We start from the raw sequence: 18,123 nt of genomic DNA on the forward strand, positions 1-18,123 counted from the left end.
GCATCTCTCAAGATACGCCCCACGCGCCTGACCCTGTTCGGTCCAGATCTATTGGGGCCGGGTTGTTTTTACTGAAGTCTAGTGAGGTCAGAAGTTCTGCAAGGTGGGAGATCACACTGTCCATTTAGGCGAAGAAGTCACTGCGATCTTCACCTCCCTGGAATCACACTTCAGTTCGACTCTTTGAGATAAGAGGTCTTTTGACTTAAGAAGATGTATGTATCTTAAGAAGATTTTTGACTTAAGAATGACCTAGTAAGATTTGACTCGCTTCGCTGCCATGGTCATGTACACAACGAGGGCAAACCCATAGCCACACAACTAGAGGTTAGTGGTTCAAGTTCTGGACTGGCAGGCCCAAAGTACCGCAGAGTTAGATTAGATGCACAACACTTTTTGATGTCAACAGCAAAGTGAAGTAAACTTTCATTTACATAGATAGGCATCTATTTATTTGGATGAATATATGATTGGTTTGATGGCTGGATAATGTAAAGCCCCATTTTACATTGTAATTTGATGTATTCACGAATGAAACTGGATATTTGGATGGATGGATGGAAGGATAGATAGATATGGATAGTTTTATAATCATAGGTTGTCCTCTTTTCTTTGTCTATAGGTGCCCATTCGAATTGCACATCTCTGCCCCTCTCCCATGGAGAGATGGTACGCCTGGATGAAGGACGCTTCCCTGCCCTGGAGCTCAACAACCGTCGACTCTCTGTCAAAAATTCCTTCTGTCGTAAAAACGGAATCTATACCCGGTTAGTATATGTGCATGAATCACAATTTCCATTTATAAGAAACATACAGTGATATCACTTCACAAACAGTGTACAACAGGCTCGATCAGCATCTAGTGGAATAGTTTGCTCTGCTAATATGTTTTTTTTTCTGGAATTTTCTTTGAGGTAAACTCTGTCAGTATGCTGTTCAGGCCATTGTTTGCACAATGGGTTTAATTCCCAAATGGGTGCAAACAAAAGAGCTAGAGAGGAATGTATTCTGTCCACACATAGAGCTTAGGCCCGGCTGTTGATTTAAATTTTACTTCAGGCATCCTTTAAATGGATCGAGTTGGCATGGATTTTAATGACAGTCGCTCTTTTCAAATCCCCAACTGCAATCTGTTAGCTGAAAGAACACACCAGACTGTGAAAGTTGGACCACTCAGACCCCTTCCTTTGTGTCTTATTGACATTCAAAATGCATTCTGTGTAAATTGACCATTATGTAAGCTACTTCAACAAAGCATCTTTTTTCACATTTTCTTAAACTTAGATCAGACCATATTTATGATAGACATACCGTCTCCCCTGTAGATTAAGAACTAAAAGAAGGACCTTCAAGACAATGACATGTGCTATAGAAAGGTGCTATTGGAATGAAGTACTTACATATTTTTGTCATTGTTAGCACATTTAGCCAAATGTCTTTGACGTTCTTATTTTCTTATCTACAATAAAGTGACTGATTGATCATGACAGTACATTTTGTCAGTGTATTGTCTAATACAGATCATAACATTTATGTCCTAACCAGAACCATGTTTTTAACACTGCACAGTGCAAGCCAATCAGAGAATTTGATGTTTAGTATGCAACTTTGTGAACCAAGATTTTGGACAATGAGATTTTTTTGGTGGGTGGAGCTACCCAGTGTGACACTGCAAAAATTAAATGACCATTCAGATAGTTATTGCACTGGAAAATGCTTGAGCGACTACTTTTGCTTTTATTATAACCATATTACTTTTTCAATATGGTTACCACATTGGGCAAATGTGACCAGGTGACCAGGTCTTGCATATTTTCACTATCCTTAGTGAACCATTGTTTGAACACTGTAAATTTCTAATGTAACATGTTAAATTAAAAATGGTTTTATACATTTATCTCATTCCTTTAAAGGAGTTCAGGCCTCAGTTGGGGAGGTCAGACCTCCCCGTACACCCCACTGTAGTTTACGCCCTGCTTCAGGACTTCTACAGATAATTTTTTTGGACTTATTTGCATGAACAGGATATTTGCATGAACAGTGTACAATAATAGTCTATGAACTGAAGGACTTTGCAGGCAACTTAACTCAATTGGATGAATGGATGGGTCTGCTTCCAGCTTCCTCTGGTGGTAATTGGAGAAGCCGCTCTGGGCCCATTATACTGGAATGTGCTAGGGGGTTTGTGCTGGTTGTCTGCCTAGATGCAGAGGCCCAGGATGGAGATCAAAGAGCCTGGGCAGTGAAGGACTTCCACTTTGGATGCAGTTCTGCTAATGAGCTCCTATCAAGATGGAGCCACAAGAGATATCTTTGATGAAGGTAGGAAAGGGTTTGGTATGGGACGGGAGAGATAGAGGCGAAAGATGAGGCTCAATAAGAAGAATGGAAGACCTCAGCGCTCATAAATGATTGAAGCACCTTTCTGGTTGCTGAGTGGTGTTGGGGGCGGTTTGATGTGGCTCCGCCTCCCTGTTTCAACCTTCGTCAAACCTCAGCCTCCTCTGAATTTTAAACAGATACATTGTCATAACCCTCCCTTCCCCCTAGTGCTCTTGCTTTATTCCCAGGGGCCTGATTTTTGTTGGGACAGCCCCTCCACCACCAAGGCTTTCCTTTAGTATACTAGCTAGCACATGGTCCTCTTATTCATTTTCAGGTTGAACAATGCATCCTCGTTTCACCATTGATTTTGTTGGCTGGTAAATGCCAGATATCAGATATTCCTTCACTAATTAGCTTCCCGCTTGGTTCTTTAAAGGCTCTTCCCCATGTGTTTTATTTCAGCGTGATTTATAAGCCAACTGAAGTAATGTACTGAAGCAGGGCAGCTTAGCAGCCTCAGTTCAAAAGCTCACATCTCCAGTGACCTTGGCTTTGAGCATATCAGACCTCATTATGGCAAATCAAGTAAACCCATCCTGCCATACAGCGATCCTTCTTCCTTTCTTTTTAACAAACAAGTGAACTTGTTCAAAGAAGTACAGTCCAACCCCCTGTAGCTAATGAAATTGGGGGATGATTCGCTGTCCCTTTCCTTTCAGAAGGATTGTCATCCGTCGTTTCTCCTGGACTCTGCAGAATGCTCTATGAGTGTATTCATCCGATCAAAAGTACCTTTGAGAATTGATCCATGAGGATGCGGCATCATTGGGCCTTTATGAGCTCCTTGTGATGTCTTTTAAACCCCTGCATAGTCTAGTTCACATTTAATGGATTATTTACTGTCTGTATCAAAGAAAAGCTCCATGGAAGTATCATTAAAGTGGTCCATGTGATTTGTGCATAAAATTCCAAGTCTTTTGAAACTATGCAGTTATTTGTTGTGAGGACCAGGATGAAATCTCTTGACCCTGGAGTGTTGCAACTGGTATTGACGATAACTGTGACGTATAAAAAATGAAGCATTAGTACTACACATATGATAATAACCCAGCAGCATTCACTATCTGGTTCATTCTCCAGCATAGTGTGTTGTTATTTCACCCTGATGCTGGTTGCCATCTCTTATAAAACGAAGAAAAGAAGAAAAAGGTTACACTGCAATTTGTAGCTACTAATGTCACACAAATCCGTGTTGGAGAAGATGAAAAGAGATGATTCAGTAAAAAGCATGCGGTGTTAGACGCCAGAGTGTTAGCCATTGGCAGGAAGTGCCGATGAACAGCTTTGTACGCTTTTTCACTGTTATGTTTACAGCTTTTTCTGCTTCTCTACAAACAAATATTCATTGTGCTTTCTTTCACTTTTTGTATTCACTTTTTGTGAATACTAACACATCTCAAAACAGCATATGTTGATTATAAATGACTTGTAAAGTGTTTCTCTGTGTGTTTCCTCTAGATCTCCACCACGACCAAGTCCCGGCAGCCTGCACTATTCTGATGAAGACGTCAGCATCAAATACAATGACTTGGCCCCAGCCGAGAGCAGCAGCCTGACCGAGAAGCCTTCAGAAGTGTCTGACTCACAGGTGATTCACCCTAACAAGGTCAATGATTTTCTTAAAATATTTTGGTTTCTGATGTTATCTGGTCGCTATTTACTTAAACTGCTCTTGAACTTATTGTCCATGATTCATCAGTGCATGTTATTGCAATTGAAAAAAAAAGTTTATCTTCATAATCTTTCATCAAAACCTAATAGCTTGCTCTGCCTCTGAAAAGACTTTCCGTTTTTGGCTGATGACACAAATCCCCTTGTACTTGCCATCCCTTCCTCCCAACCACCTGCCTCTGTTCTGGTATAAAATTCCCACTATTCTCAGTTCAATCAAATGCTAACGGATCTGTCTCAGTGATTATTCCATTTCACTCGTAAATACAGGGATTCGCTTGGCTGCCTATATTATTTATACTTCACATTTCTCCTGTCAGTAGGTTTGTGGATGTAATTTAACATTTTAAATTTAAACAAAACACTAAAGACCACCCCCCCCCCCCCCCCACACGAAAGAAAAAACACAAAAGAACTCCTTTTAACATCTGAATTGTTTCTTTTAGACAGCAATGAGATTAAATGGAGAGCAAATGGAGATGTTTGCTTAAGTCTTCTGCCTCTCACTAGGGGGGAAAAAACACTATCAATCTTACCTGACTCCCCTTGAGATCATTCCTGTTACTGTACATAAACTATTGTCTCATTTGTCTAAATTTTAAAAGAAATATTTAAGACTAAGATGAAACTTAAAAGATGAGAACTCCATTAAGTCTCTTGAAATAGCTTTGAAAAGGAGAAAATGTTCCTATGGGCCTCCAAAATGCCCTTTTACGCTAAAATATTATTCCTGTAAATACATTAAATGGATTATAAAAATGACCTTTCTTTTACAATCCAATGCAGCTCATCTCATTCCAGGCCACTGGTCTCATTTCTATGCATTGCACTGGATAGGAAGGGAAAAATGGTTTAAATGAATTCTCATGACTGAAATTTCCCTGTCATTACAAATAATGGTACTTTCTATGCAACAGTATGATGTAGGATACTAGAATCCCTTTTCTTCATTTTTGCAGTATCTGATTCAATAACTATGAAACTAGTGTAATGGGAATTCGTGAATCTTTTTGCCCAAGCTGTGAGAGAGTAGGGGGCACTCCTCTTGTTTGAGCATTTGTCTTTCCTCCTACAAACCCACTGGGAGCTTTTTGACTGTTTGTCAGGTACCTATACTGTCATAACATTACTACTTCAAAGAAACCCTCCCACCATGCCACACTTTAGCATAATGTCACAGTAAACAAGCGATAAGAGTTTTCATTTAGACCTTTTTCGAATCTTTTGTCATCATTAAACATCATGATTTTTGTCATCTATGAGGCTCTGTAAATAATGTTTTTGCCCTTTCAGGAGGTGCTTATGTTTTCATATAAGATCACTGCACATGACAAAACATGATCACAAAACATGATACATTTTTCAGGAATCTTTGTTAAATAGAAAGTAAAAAAAATAAAAATAAATAAATCTTAGAAATCTTTCAGAATGTAAAAATATTTTTGATCAATTTGATGCTTCCTGGCTGAATAAAATATTATTTTAAATACATCTTTTAGCAGTTTTTTTTTTCCAAACTGAAAACTGCTACAATGCACATTTCCAAAATGGGCCTGAGAAATACAATCTAATACAGAAAGTGAAAGTGTAACCCAATTTTTTTCCCTTGTTCAATTGCAGGGCAGTGATAGCGAATATGAATTGGATTCAAATAGGCAAAAGACCCACTCCTTCGTCAACCACTACATCAGTGACCCTACCTACTATAATTCCTGGCGCCGGCAACAGAAGGGCGTCTCTCGTCCTCCGGCGTACGGCTACACCCAGCCTGACATGGTGGCGGAACAAGAGTCTCGACCCCACCCGCCCCCGCTGCCACCGTTACCACCTCTGCTGCCCCACAGCAATCCATCCCCACTGCCCCAGGGCCAGGGCTCTCTGTTCAGGCCCAAGGGCAGCCGGACTCCCACCCCATCACTGCTGACCTCTGACAACCACAGCCAGCACACCCTGTACAGGCCCCCTAGCAGCCTGGGCACCTCCGCCCAGGTCCCGGCCACGGGATTCTCCTCATTTGTTTGATACAAGACTCACATTTCAATGACAACACACCTGGGAGGCACTTCTACAGTATTATTGGTCTGTAATTATTATTATTATTATTTTTATTTTATTTTTATTTTTTTTGCCGCACCTTGTTGGACATGAATAGCTGCTTTTGGATTTTGCCATTTTGCCAAGTGTGCAAGTGTATTGTGGGTTAATATGTGCGTGCAAGTGCATCGAAAAGACAATCATTCTGAAGGGAATTGTTTGTTGATTGTACATTTTAAAATATATTCACTTCATCATTCACTGAAAAAGAATTATCCTTAAAAGAGGTGTCCAAAATATTAAAAAACAATTTTTTATTTTTTATTTAAATATGGCTTGACTGCATGTGGAGTCCAAAAGTCTGAGACCATCTGGAGTTACTTTTTTTTTTTTTAAGTTTCATTTAAGTTTTAGCATTCTGAAATATTTAAGACAAAGAAAAGACAACACTCAAGGTCTCATACTGTTAGACCCATGCACTGTAAATGTTTAAACAAACTGCATTTCACATAATGCTGCAGATTTCCAAAGCTCATCTTTATCATTCTGTTTGTGGTATTGCTCGTATGTCATTCACGCAGAAATCAATGACAGAATATTTCAGAAAGCAAAAATATTGCAACTGTGTTTCTGTAGTAGTGTCAGTCTCTTGAAACCGAAAAAAAGAGAAAATTCAACTGCTTATACAAACTTTACGGCCTTTCACATTTAAAATTGTTAACCCTGGGTTATTATAAACCATGAGTGAAAGGAATTCTGGGTTATATTGTTTTACGTTTCACATTGTTAATTGCTCATAAATGTTAAGAATTGATCCTGTGTATTCATAAACTGATGTTTCACACTGTCCATTCCCAAAACCCGGGTTAACATTCTTATTTGCATATTTGTCAGTGTCATTGATTGGACAAACGCAGCTTGCGACCTGTTTACATGACGGCTTTAGCATTGAGCATCCATATTATATATTGGAGACTGCAGTTAAGAAGTTTTTCCCGAATGGACTTTTCAGACTATGAAGGTAAGAATAAAACAATCTTTTCTTCAATCCAATTCACTTGTTTTCTGTCACCATTTGACAACTGTTTATACAGCACACAGTGTTTCTGTGACTGTCCAAAGAACATGAATATTAGGCACGTGGTCGGGTTTCTGTTGCCAAGCATCTACATTGTAGTCGTAGCATTGTAATACTGCATCATTTCACACTGCACAAGTCTGACAACATAATGTAGAGTTAACAGCACAGAAGCAGGCTTTCATAACCCAGGGTAGAAAAAAATGGCCCTAAACCTGCTTTAAAATGACAATTTTTACATGGGGTTAATAGCAGTGTTTAGCATGATGGAGTGAAGTGTGGTGTGAAAAGCTGTTTTGAGGAGGTTAAAGCATGGAGTTTCTTTAGGATTCAACATGGTTCCATTTTTATTTTTGCTCAAAATTGGCTTCTGTCCAACTAAGGAGACTTTGCAAGAGATAAAGCTTTGGGCACTAACAATGTGTCATTGTTTTCATCCTATTTTGATACATTTGGGATGGAAATTTTACTCATTATGTGACTAAATGCATTTTATTCTGCATTATTTAGTGGCAGTATTGGGTCATAATGTTTGTTCAGTTTGTTGAGGATCACCACCCATTAGTTGGTGCTACCATCACCAAACTTCAGTTTTCAAACCCATGGACAAATAAGAAAGGGTTTCGTCACTTTGTGGAAAATGACACCCAAGATATAATAAAATAATGCAAAATATATTGATGTTTTAATCATGCATTTGCATTAGGCAAAGTGTAAGAACTGTGAATTTGTGCCAATATCATATTTTTGTCTGCTTCTAAGACCAACCGAATGCTAAGGAGCAGAAAAGGAAATGTCATTTTTAAAGCAAAATGTTATTTCAATAGAAGGCCACATGCATTTATGTTAGCACCTGTAATGTCTTTGAGGGTATAATAATGCATTTCGAAAAAGAAAAGAAATTAGGTATGCTTTTAAGAAAAAAATGCATCTAGGGGTTAAGTGCCGCGCTCAGGGACACATTGGTGTCTCACAGTGGATTCAAACCCGGGTATCTCACACCAAAGGCATGTGTCTTATCAAATGCACAAACACCACCCCAGGATAGTTTATCCAAAAAACAAAATTTTGTCATTTACTCAGCCTCATGTTGTTCCAAACCTGTTTGAGTTTTTCTACTGTTGAACACAGATGATATTTTGAGGAATATTGGTAACCATAACGGTACCCATTGATTTGCATAGTACTGTTTTTTTTTCATACTATGGAAGTCAATGGCTACCAGCAATTATGTTCAGAAACATCCTTCAGTATATCTTCTTTTATGTTCAACAGAAGAAAGAAAATCATACAGGTTTGAAACAACATGAGGCTGAGTAAATGATGACAGAAATGTAATTTTTTGGTGAACTATGCCTTTAACAATATTCATGCAATCAAGAACAATCACTCAAAATGTCTGTGCACGTGCGAATCTGTATGCGGCAGTGTATAGATACTGTGTGGGTCAATTATCTTCAGTAGCAGTGCACATTAAATCTTCATCATTAGCAAATGAGCTTCATAGACTCAGTTCACAGGCGCCGACACACTGTGTCAGCTGATTTGTACAGACGAGTTACGAGCGTCTTCGAGTCAGTCTCACGTTCGGGGTCTGTTGATCAGAGACTGATAAAAATGTCTGCTCTTATGAATGCCTTTGTATGTATTTCTCTGAATATATTGTAGAATGTGTTTTTAAGGCTCACAGTTTGACATATAGTGTACACATACAGTATGCTTACGTGTATGTCAGCAGATATGCTTAATTTATTTATAATCGATGAGTTTTATACTCTAACTTAAGAAGAACAGCAGCAGTGGTATGTGGAAACTATTTTAACGGACTTGAAAATTACAATGATCATGATTCACAGTATCTCCTGTCTTGTTCTCTGTGAGGTGACTATCACTGTACAAACCTTGATAAATTATATTGGACCAAGGCATGGTTCATATCTAAAATAAATTACTCTATTTTTCAGTGTTTTTGTTGATGTCTTGCTTTGACTTTTGAAAGTTCATTTTAATGTAGAGTAAAATTTTAGTAACCATATAAAATATTGAAAGGTTTAGAGTGGGTAAGATTTTTATTGTTTTAATTATTTATTAACTATTTATTTTTAACTTTATTTATTAACTATTTATTTAAAAAAAAGTATCTTATGCTCATCAAGGCTATATTTATTTGATCAAAAATAGAAACCGTAATATTGTGAAATATTATTTAGTTTAAAATAACTGTTTTCTATTTGAATATATTTTAAAATGTTTTATTCCTGACAGGTTGTTGTTGTTGCTGTTGTTTTTTTAGTATTTATTATTCCAGTCTTCAGTGTCACATGATTCTTTAGAAATCAATCTAATATGCTGATTTGCTGCTCAAGAAATCATTACCAGTATTTAAAACAGCTGCTTAATATTTTTGTCAAAATCTTTATATTTCCCGTATTCTGAAATGCATATATTTGAAATGAAAACATTTTGTAACAATGTAAGTCTTTACTCTAAAAAAAGAAAATAAATTGACCAATTAATAAAATAAAATAAATAACAAAATAAATGTCATTTTACTGTAAAATTCTGTAAATATTTTGTACAAGTAAAATGTATTAAGTATGACATGTCATGTTAGATTATATTTTATTTAAATAGTAAAATGTTTACTTTTTATTTGTATTAATATATTAATATTTTACTTATTTGTTTTTATATAAATAATAATATTACTTTTTTGAATATGTATTATCATTAACGTATGTTATGGGTTTGTGTTGTGTTTGTATAATTTAGTCACAATAGTGTCACATGTTGCCCTGATGGTGTATATTATATTATATTATATTATATTATATTATATTATATTATATTATATTATATTATATTATATTATATTATATTATATTATATTATTTGGCCATTATGGCACTAGTCAATAACAAGGGCATATTTTAGTCTCATTTAATGCATAACTCTTGTTTTTTTAACTTAGTTATTTTATTTTATAATGTTGCAGTATGAGCATAAACAAACGAAGATATCATCTTTTAAAATTCTGCGAGTTTAATGCCTTCAAAAACGGCTGGTAAGAGACTACAATGAGCTTCTTCCTGGGTCCGTTATGTCACAAACCCAGATAAACCCCGCCTCCGAGAACACATATCAAAGGGGGCGAGGCCATGTTCTGCTGCTTTAGAGAAGAGAAAGCGAAAACTAGGGATACATGCAAAAATCTGTGCATATATGAATCGTCTTCAAACGATTCTTATGGATTCACAAGTTTCAAAACCAATGTTCTAAAACATTAGTTCTCAATCCTTTTCCTCGAGTCGCCCTGCATCTCTCTCATTCAGGTCGTCAGATCAGCTTCAACAAACTGTTCCATTCATACACTTATTTTCACAAAGCAATGAGAAGCATTATACGTAGATGTTCGTATGGTTGCTGTGCTGTATGAAAGCTTTAATCAGAATAAAACCGTAAATTAAAAGCTAACAGAAGCAGTAGCATTTACAAACAACAGCCAGTAACGTGCGGTGAAATCTTGTCATGGGTAGGCTGTGACCTATCAATGTGTGGAATATATGTTCATATATTCATTCAGTTAATTTAGCAACCCAAGTTCATTTTAGGCATCATCAGATCGCTGCCTGCATTCAGCAAAGTCAGTCATGTGAGGCTAATGCACAATCGAATATAATAATCAAATTAATGGACACATCTATCTTATGACTTATACAACAAACAAATGTTTTGTGCGGGACACAGAAAAGGAGGCGGCGCGGCAGCTTAGTCACTCCATCAAAATGCGCAAACGCGCACAGGCAGCCACGGCGCACACACACACACACACACACACACACACACACACACACACACTTTTATTCTGGTGACGGCGCACCAGGCTACAGTCAGAAAACATTGCGTCAGCAGTACAGCTTTAAAGTAGGTACAAAAACAGCTTATTCGCTCCAACAAACTGCTAGGCGCACACACCGACACGCAAGTAGGCTATACTAGATGCTAGTATTCGGGAAGCGCGCGGACTGAGTGAGAGCGAGTAGATCACGTGACATGAAGCAAGCTCGGTCTCTGCCTCAATGTTGATAATTCAAGACAGCATGAGAACTGACTGCGCATGCGCAAATCTACATAAACTACGTTCTATGGACCAAAGAGGCACCGCTCGCCTCTGCCTCAATGGCCATGGCTTTTGAATTTCCTGCATGAAACAACGGTTTTTAGGAGCAAACAATGGCAAAATGAGTATATTATGTGTATTCCTGAAAATTTTTGTTACAAAAAATAATATTTGGAATAAAATTAATGCAATTAATATTGTGGTGAATTAATAAAGCTCTTGGAATTAATAAATGTAATGTCAGCATTTCCTTTGGTGAGGCACTGCCTACCCTGCCTACCCTGACCGCACGTCCCTGACAACAGCATACCTAAAAGTATGAGACAACAACAAACATACCATTAAGAGCCGTGCTTGCACAGGTTCTGTGCGATCCTCTTCTTTAATATTCTCTGCATCTCAATCGGGCTCAAATTGCTAAGCAATATAGAAGGCATCATTGTTTACAATACAACCAGAGCACATTCTGAGCTTGAGAAGGGCGGGATGTTCAGACACGCTCGAGGCGGTTTAGCGAATCACAACACATTGAGCCAGCTGACCAATCTCAGCCCATTTGTATTTCTGAGGGAGGGGCTTCATAATCACAGGAAATAAATCAAGGGTTTGTCAGAGAATGGACATACTGGTGTGAAATAAAGGTAAGTTATGTGTTTTTTTTTTAAACGAAGCATAAACACATGTTAGACAGCACCCCATAAACACAATCAAGCCTAATATATATATATATATATATATATATATATATATATATATATATATATATATATATATATATATATATATATATATATATATATATATATATAATAAAAAAAATAAAAAATAAATCCACAAAGAGAGATTGTTCAGCAGTTCTTGCTTCATTCCCCTGCAGCTACACTGGAAACAGATTTGGGCCAGATGAGAATGGGTAAGTGTCGTAAGCACTGAATCATTTAACATCCAAAGAAACTGAGCTTGGTTGTAAGAGAGTTCGTCTGGAGATAATCTCTTTATTCCAGGCTGGAAAACATTGATCTGGACATCAGGGGCTAAGAGCAGAGATGTCACAAGAGAGATGAGAAATAATAAGCTTATAGGGAGGAGAGGCCAAGCTTATAGTGTGGCCTACACAGACAAAACCCATCAACAATCAGACCTACCGTATTTTCCGGACTATAAGTCGCACTTTTTTTCATAGTTTGGCTGGTCCTGCGACTTATAGTCAGGTGCGACTTATTTATCAAAATTAATTTGACATGAACCAAGAGAAATGAACCAATAGAAAACATTACCGTCTCCAGCCGCGAGATGGCGCTCTATGCTGCTCAGTGCTCCTGTAGTCTACACTGAAAACATAGAGCGCCCTCTCGCGGCTGTAGACGGTAATGTTTCTCCTTGTTCTTGGTTCTAGATAAATGTGACTTATAGCCCAGTGCGACTTATATATGTTTTTTTCCTCATCATGACGTATTTTTGGACTGATGCGACTTATACTCAGGTGTGACTTATAGTCCGATAAATACGGTACACACATTAAGTATGCTTTATCATATGAAATTAAATCAACACATATATAATGGTAAGAAGAGTAATTGCATGATCCAAGATTGTGAAGAAGACTTTCTCAATGTACTTTTGTCACACTGTTTATCCAATTATGAACATGAAAGACTTTTAGTAATAATGTGCTGCTCCATTCACATTATGTGAATGCCTGTATCTTTTACTATGTAACTGCCACTGATGGTTCAAGATGACAAAAAAAAAACATTCCTGGGATACTGTTTGCCTGTTGAGAGCAGATAGTGATATCACTGTTCAAACATGCCTTTTTTCCTGCACAAAAGGCCTTGAACTGCAAGAGAATACTTTGGACGCATGTCTGAGGTGCAAATTACACATAATGGCCATTTGCAAGTTTATTTATGTGAATATACAAAAATCAGTTAAATACTGCGAGTACTGACTAGACCTTCAGTGGCAAAACGACTAACAATTGTTCCCTGCGAGATCCCTATCAAGTTTGTTTCATTTCAAATCAACATCCAAAGACAAAGGCAGGGCCACTAGGAGGGCAGCCTCAGTAACACCTTTTTTTGCACGCAATACGGACTGTTTAAGGATTAATTGTAAAAATAAATAAATTCAGCACCACAGAAATGAATCTGAACAGGATGTTCATCTTTTATAGCTTTATAGGTCAGACGGATCTAAAAATCATTCACAAAATAAAAACAATGCTCCAGTTTAATGATGGAGTAAATGTAGTCACATTACATTCGAAAGAAAAAATACTATAATTACATTACCTTAATTTAATTTAATATTAAAATAATATATAATTATAATACGTTTATATATAAATTAAATTATAATATGTGTTCTTGATATATTTCATGAAATTCATCAAAATAGTGAAGTTTAAAGTGTCAAAGCAGCCAATCCATAGTGCGCTAGATGTATTAATTGTGCTGTGTCTTTAAGCGCGGCTTGTATAGGGGCGTGTCTAATATTAAGAAGGGGCGTGTCTGTTGAAATAAGGGGCGGGTTTGGGTGAATTATTGCACAGAGCGGTGAATTTACATCAGAGCTTGACACAGGAAGGATGCGGGCGGCTGTCTGTGTGTATTGTCACAACTGAAAGCTACATGTGTTACCTTTAGAGAATCAACAGAAAAGAGCACGGGGATATATTAGGCTCAAACAAACTAACAGAAAGGCTTTTTTAATTGCACCCGGGGGACAGGCTAAAACCACAAGCTGCAAAGTGCATGGATCACACCATTAAACAGTAAGTTTTTAACTTGATATTTTACACAATTAAAACATGCATGGATAGCGATTATTTCAGCACTCTCGTGTCATTTGTGAACGCAAATTAGGCTTATACGAAGTAAAATCAAGTGTAGCTATTATTTTTTAGTAGGTGTATTGAGTTAGGTCAAAGTTCTTGGTTGGTTTGTTGAGCCAGACCACTCATTAGTTTGCACTAATGCACAAGACCTCCATCAGTCTTCAAAGCCATGGTCGAAGAAGGGAGGGTCCCCAGTATCTCCCTGGAAAGCTGTTTATCATTTTGAGAATATATGGTGGTTATTACAATATAGAAGTAAACAATGCAACTGTTAAACATTTGCATAAACACGTTTCCTTTCCTCTGATAGATGCGCATTCCGTGTGTCCATTGTTTATTTCTATGAGGATCCATCATCATCATCATCACTGTTAAACATGGCCAGCTGGGTCATTGTTCATTATGTGCTCGTGCGCTTCACGCTACATTCACGAGTCAGACGGTTTTAAATATTGGTGTTCTCCCTCATGCTCCCCACCAAGAGCTCAGATTTGCTCAATCGACAACACACGTCATTTTTATTGTGACACGGGCGCTTCTCGGTCACTGTGCTGATGGCCATGTGTATGGTTGCTATGAAATATTGCCGGGCGCACAACATATGCCCTATAGGTTATATCATTCTTTTGTTGTGAACTGAATGCAGGTTTATAAACGGATCTGAGAGGTCTGACTCTGTCACAAAGGAAGATCCACTGCAGTGGGAATGGCAGTGGTGCTCATGGCAATGTAATGAACTTGAATGTCCAGAGTCTGACCTACATTGTAACTCCAATGTCTTTATGAAGGGAGTTAAAAGGTTAAATGATGATTTAAAACATTATTAATGCAATAAATGCATCTGAGTGTTTGTGGTTTTATATATAATATATATATATATACACATACATACACTACAATAATGCAATTGCGAGACATGTTATGAGATATAAATTGGCATAGAGACCTACTTGCTGTTCTGAGGAAAAAAGTCAGAATTGCAAGATATAAACTCAGTATTCAGGTTTTCAGTTAATGTCTTGCTATTCTGAATTTTTATCTTGCAGCTCTTGCTTTTTTTTCTCTGATTTCTGAGTTTACAGCTCATACTTCAGTTTTTGCAACTGAATATAAAAAAACTACAGTAATAATAGATTTTTTGTCTCGCTGTTCTGAGTGCATATAATTCCACTAAAATCGCTTTGAAGTCAGAAGTTAGTTAAAAGTCCGTTTTAAGAAAAACTAATATCATTTGATTAAAGATGGCACTTGGATAATTTTATATTTCATTCTTATGTAATGAATTTCAAAAGAATAAAGATTCACAGAATAAAAACATTCCCAATTTTTCACATTAACAACAGCTGTAATAGCTGTCGTTTGTTGATGGTAACTATTCTACATTATTGTAAAGGCCTATTCACCATATGAATTCATGGTTGACTTTGGCAGTGACGTATGGAGCAACACTCTAGTGTGTCTGAAGGTCTGTGTTTACACACGTGTGTCCACTCCACACATGTGCATGAGTAGGCCTACCAGTTGATAAATGTGTTTGTTTAGTAGTTAGAGAAGTTCAGCACCCGCTGGTCATCCTGGTACCCAGGTTAATGTGTTTCCTGTCTCCGTAAACAGACTGCCAGGAACAGACGTGCAAGTTTATGTACACATTGCCCACATATGTTTTATTTCTGTTAGTCTACTGGAAATGACTTCTGTTAATTTGTTGAGAAAATCTGTTCCTCAAACTTTTAGGAGAACAATATCTCAATTTTACCTGCATTTGCCAGAATTAGCAGAAGTGTCTGTTTGTCTCGGCAAGTCAGTGTTGGCACTTTTAGTATTTTAGCTTTTCCATTTGCTCTTTAATAGTATGCCATGAATCTCATTACTGTACTGTTCAACAGCCCTGGCCCTTTTTCAAAGAGTCTTAATTATGAGATCTTTTGTCAGCCTTAGTGGGATCATTGGGTTGTTTCCTAATGGGAATTTAGATCAACTGGTGTTAAAAGGATGGTATTAGATTTCAAGTAAAAGAGCACATTGATATACAGTAAAAAGAAGACCACAGTATGTTTTTACAGTGGTATCTATCTCTGTGATGTGTGTGTGCATGTCCTCGACAGTTCTGCATGTCAGTGTGTGGCTGAACATGTGTCCTGCCTTTTTTAGGTTTCAGGGAATTCCACATAAACTATATTTTCCCCCCAGAACAGGGCATTGGAAGCACTGTCAAAAAAATGGCTGAAAGAGCTGTTAGTATGTAGCGTGGAATCCTCATACGAATACAGATGTTAAGAGGAATGAGATTAGGTGGAAATAACATGCTTGATGAAACGAATTGCAGATGGAGATATCACATGAGATTTATTTGACATGATACAGTGGGCAGGTCCACTGCCAGTTCACTGACTGCGTTATAAACTTTGTGTAACCTCTCCAAACTACCCATGGGACATCAGAATCTTGCACAGTTTAGTTAGTGGCATTAACAGGACAAGCGTCAGAATATCATAATGAAGTCTAAATATAAAACTTAGTCTTGTCACTTCTCCTGCACCAGCTATGCTATGGACATGATACCTCAAATCAAGCAGCTTGTTGAGGAAACTACTCAACTGTGCATTAGATTTCCAGATTCCATAAGTGAAATTATGTTAATCGTCCCCTTTTAAACCAATGAATTTGCTTGACTTCTCCAGTTGTTCAAGTCTTCCTTGGTTTGGATTAAGGATAAGGTTTTTTTAAATTTATTATTATTTTGCTTTAACATTTAGTCAAAATTTATACCCAATAAAATATTTTACCTAGAAAAACTAGAAAAAAATATGTTCAATATAAAAATGATTATGGGTATTTTAGTTTTTTTTTTTTATGAAATAAATACAACTTTCTAGGTTTAGAAAATCACACTTTTAAAATTAGACTAGCTTATGTATTAAGTTTTTCCAATATTATGAAAATCATGGTTAAACAAAAGAAAAAAGCTGTTTTTGGGTTAATAAAAGTACTGATTTTGTTTTGTCTTTAGTTGTTTTATCTTCTTTTAACACCTGCTTTGGCATTAAAAATTTTATGGGGTCGTGAAATTTTGTTTCCTGAAGTGTACTTATAATCTTAGTAAGTTTTCTTTTCACCAAAAATGGTCATCATTTAGATATAAATGGTCATTTTCCTAGCTAACATGAGGCATCATGGGATATGTTTTGAGAAATTGCACTAAATCACTCTCTTCTAAATGTTGTGCCGGATTACACGGAATAGGACTGAAATCATTGTTAACATTCGTATCCTTTACATTTTTCGTATGCGGTATAATGGCTTCATACTAGGGCTGTGAATCTTTGGCAAGGCAGCGATTCGATTACGATTCATAGGTTTTCGATTCGATTCAAGAACGATTTTTGCAAATTTAGAACGATTCAATTCGATTCGATTCACAATTCGATTCGATTATAACGATTCGATTCTGCATTCTTTAAGTGCATTCATGGGATTATTTAAATGCTTCTACTAAATTCTTTAAATGCCTAGTCAGGGGGCAAATTACAGTAGCATTTATGGTTAGAGAACCATAGGTAAAAAAAAAAAAAAAAACTTTTGTCCATTGTTAAATGCTAGTTTAATGATGCGACATGGCATACGTAAAAATGTATGTAAGCCAAGTTTTTAAAAAAGAGCTTAAAGAGTATTATGTATAAGCTAACATTTTGTCACACCAGGGGCGTAGCCATAATTTCAGAAGTGACAGAAATATCAAATACAATCATTTTATGTATGTAGCCTATATAATAATAATAATAATAATAATAATAATAATAATTATTATTATTATTATTATTTATTTATTTTTTTACAAGGAATTATCTTCTTTTTTAATTACTTTTAATTAGCTGTAATAAATCAAATACACTGCTGGACAATAATCAATCATTTGTAATCGATATTTTTTTCCTAGTGGCAGTTTTATGATTGTTTTATATACTAGGCTACATTTAATTAGCAATTATTTAAATT

General features: G+C 36.7%; 2 protein-coding genes across 6 annotated transcripts in view; both read left to right on the top strand.

Moving 5' to 3' along the window:
- Positions 1-6,341, top strand: part of LOC132149478 (protein sidekick-2-like) — a 130,163-nt gene extending 123,822 nt beyond the window's left edge. For 3 of the 5 annotated variants that reach the window (XM_059558747.1, XM_059558751.1, XM_059558753.1), the window contains 3 exons: positions 623-767; positions 3,844-3,991; positions 5,677-6,341. In XM_059558747.1, coding sequence (XP_059414730.1) covers positions 623-767; positions 3,844-3,991; positions 5,677-6,078 — 695 coding nt within the window. In that variant the 3' untranslated portion in view covers positions 6,079-6,341. The remainder of the gene's footprint in view (positions 1-622; positions 768-3,843; positions 3,992-5,676) is intronic. The other 2 variants (XM_059558750.1, XM_059558752.1) reach the window with 1 other exon arrangement.
- A 7,498-nt stretch (positions 6,342-13,839) lies between these two features.
- The window catches only part of LOC132149479 (cdc42 effector protein 4-like), a 28,052-nt gene continuing 23,768 nt past the window's right edge, over positions 13,840-18,123 (top strand). The window contains exon 1 of the mRNA XM_059558754.1: positions 13,840-14,064. The gene's annotated coding sequence lies outside the window, so the exon portion shown is untranslated. The remainder of the gene's footprint in view (positions 14,065-18,123) is intronic.

This window comes from Carassius carassius, chromosome 9 (assembly GCF_963082965.1).
Source record: "Carassius carassius chromosome 9, fCarCar2.1, whole genome shotgun sequence".
Taxonomy (NCBI): domain Eukaryota; kingdom Metazoa; phylum Chordata; class Actinopteri; order Cypriniformes; family Cyprinidae; genus Carassius; species Carassius carassius.